The following is a 2,924-nucleotide window of genomic DNA, read 5'->3' as shown; positions in this document are numbered from 1 at the left end:
CACTTCCGGCTTTTTTCTTTTTGCTTATGTGGTGCTGAGGAATTGAACCCAGGGCCTCAGGCATGCAAGGCAAGCACTCTACCACTGAGCCACCTTCCAGCCCTAGTATTCTACTTTCAATCAACTTTTTTTTTTTTTGTCAGTCGTAGGGCTTGAACTCTGAGCCTAGGCACTTAGCTCTAGTCCCTTAGCTCTTCAGCTCAAGACGAGTGCTCTACCATTTGAGCCACAGTGCCACTTCTGTTTTTTTGGTGGTTAATTGGAGTCTCACGTTCCTGCCCGGGCTGGCTTTGAACCATGATCCTCAGATCTCAGCCTCCTGAATAGCTAGGATTACTGGTGTGAGCCACGGGTGCTGGCAAATGTTTTTTTTAGCTTCCACATGATAATATGCATCATTTCTGTATGTCTGCTTATTCCACTTAACATAATATCTTCCACTCCAATCCATGACATGATGCCCTTCTTAGTCTCACAGCTTTTGTTTTGAAGTCTGTTTTGTCAGATAAACGTATAACTACTTCTGCTTGCATTGTTTTGATTTGACTAGAATATCGTTTTCCATCCCTCCATTTGCAGCCTATGTCTTTACTGATGAAATGGGTTTCTAGGAGACAGCATATTGTCTGACTTTAGTTTTGTCAGACTTGCCTGCCTGCCCCCACCCCCTTTGTGTGGAGGATAGTTCCCAGGATCTCTGGAATGCCAGGCAAGCACTCTACCACTGAACTACAACCTTAGAACCTCTCTGCCAACTTTATTCTACTTTTTTTTGGGGGGGGGTCCAGTCGTGGGGCCTGAACTCTGGGCCTCGGCGCTGTCCCTCAGCTCTTCAGCTCAAGGCTAGTGCTCTACCACTTGAGCCACAGAGCCACTTCCAGCTTGTTTCTTTTTGCTTATGTGGTGCTGAGGAATCGAACCCAGGGCCTCATGCATGCAAGGCAAGTGCTCTACCACTGAGCCGCCTTCCCAGCCCTACTTTATTCTACTTTTGAGGAACCAACTACCACCTCCTTATCATTTTATTCTCTCATCCATTAAGACTAAGGACCAGGATGCCTGGGTCTTAGTCTCACTTACCAGGTGACTTCCATCTTTCTTCATGTGTAAAATGGGGATAATGAGAGTACCTGGAACTTGTGACGTTTAAATGAGGCAGTACATGTTGAACTGAGCCTAACATATGGTAAGTGAGATTTTGCTACCGTTATAATTACTGTAGCCAGGCACAAGTGGTTCAATGCCTATAATCCTAGCTAATCAGGAGGCTGAAATCTGAGGATCATGGTTTGAAGTCAGCTTGTGCAGAAATGTCTGTGAGATTCTAGTCTCTAACTAACCTGGAAAAAGCTAGAAGTTGAGGTATGGCTCAAGTGGTAGGGCATTAACCTTCATGGGAAAAAGACAAGCAAGAACGTGATTAGTCTCTGAGTTCAAGCCTCAGTATTGGTAAACACACACACACACACACACACAATCATTGTTCTGCAACTGGCACCAGCAAGGCCTTCTGGCTTTCCAGCTATCAAGAATATTCTCTCTATCCTTTGATCTCAGGGCTGGATCTCATAAGGAGATTATAAGGAGACCTCCCTATACCCTTTCCTTCCTCTCCTCTGTGTAGCCTTTCTGAAGCCATGGAGGAGTTTAACCTTCAGAACTTCCCCATGCAGACTGCCCTTGAAGACTTAGTAGAGACACAGCTGTGTCTTCCCTTCCCCTGCCCACATTCCCTGAAGGTCAGAGCAAATTTCCCAGGCCCAGTGCCAAAGGCCGCCTCTGGAGTGGGCTGATATGTGTTTCCATCGCTGCTCTGCTTCTCCCTGGCTGTGTGATCATCACCTAATCCCTTAGCTGCTATCCCTTAGCTGCTCTGTGCAGCATCTAGGAGAAGACTATTTCATACTAAATAAGGACACAATGAGATAACGGATGCCAAGCTCTTAGCGTACTCTCCCTCCTTCCCACAGTCCCATGTCCAGCACCACCTGTGAGCTCACCTGGGTTGAAGAGGATGGTTCCTTTCAGATAGGCATACTCTTTAGGGCCCAGCTTGAGGCTGCAGAAGGACTCTAGACAGCACTGAAGCCATTGCACAGCAGCCAGGGAGGGCTGGGGTCTGTTGGGCAGCTGTTCACTCCTGGCTCTGCTGTTGGGTTCCTCCAACAATATCTTCTTGAGTATGCTGGGCACCGGGGCCTCTGCCACCTCGAAGGTCACAGTATCTTGGGCCAAGCCAAGCAGGAAGAGGGGGCCCCAGGAGCCCTGCAGCAGGCGTCGCTGATCCTGGGTGGGCAGCTGGCAGAAAGATGGCAAGTTCCTGAGAAAGGCCACTGTCTTAGCCAGGACATCCAAAGCCTCCCTGCAGGTGCGATGTGGCGCGCAGAGGTGGACGGGCCGGTGCTGCCTGCACAGGCAGTGGGTGCCGGATGGGGGCACAGAGGGACTGGCCGTGAGGCTGGGGCTCAGAAGTGTGTATAGAATGGCTGGGCGTCCTGCAGGCCCCTGGCATGGGCAGGCCCCTTGATGGCTGGAGCTCATGGCTGGAGACCTGCTCCAACTTCCTCCTCACTCTCTGGCCTTGTGTCCTGTGCTGTGGGTGTTATTTATATCCGCAATGGGCGGGAGGGGGAATGGCTTGACAACCTTGACTCCAGAAGTCATGTTCATTCACACACACACACACACACACACACACACACACACATTGACCCTGGCAGGCCTGCTGGGGAAGTGGCGGGGGAGGGGACCAGGGGAGCTCCACGTGGCGCTGATATGGTTTTAGTCAATGAAGTAGCCAGGGCTAGGTGCAGGGCATGGGGCCACCTGTCTGCTTGCCCGGCTGCTCTTTATCAGATGATTCAAGTGGATAAACAGGGTCATTAACCCGGGTGTACCAAGGCACCAAGGCCTCAGGTGCCCAA

General features: G+C 50.5%; 1 protein-coding gene across 1 annotated transcript in view; it reads right to left on the bottom strand.

The window, feature by feature from the left end:
- The window catches only part of Nr0b2 (nuclear receptor subfamily 0, group B, member 2), a 4,772-nt gene extending 2,224 nt beyond the window's left edge, over nt 1-2,548 (bottom strand). The window contains exon 1 of the mRNA XM_013033595.1: nt 2,001-2,548. Coding sequence (XP_012889049.1) covers nt 2,001-2,541 — 541 coding nt within the window. The 5' untranslated portion in view covers nt 2,542-2,548. The remainder of the gene's footprint in view (nt 1-2,000) is intronic.
- Nucleotides 2,549-2,924: the final 376 nt, after the last annotated feature.

Source organism: Dipodomys ordii, unplaced genomic scaffold (assembly GCF_000151885.1).
Source record: "Dipodomys ordii isolate 6190 unplaced genomic scaffold, Dord_2.0 Scaffold6, whole genome shotgun sequence".
Classification (NCBI taxonomy): domain Eukaryota; kingdom Metazoa; phylum Chordata; class Mammalia; order Rodentia; family Heteromyidae; genus Dipodomys; species Dipodomys ordii.
This window is presented reverse-complemented; position numbering and strand designations above follow the sequence as displayed.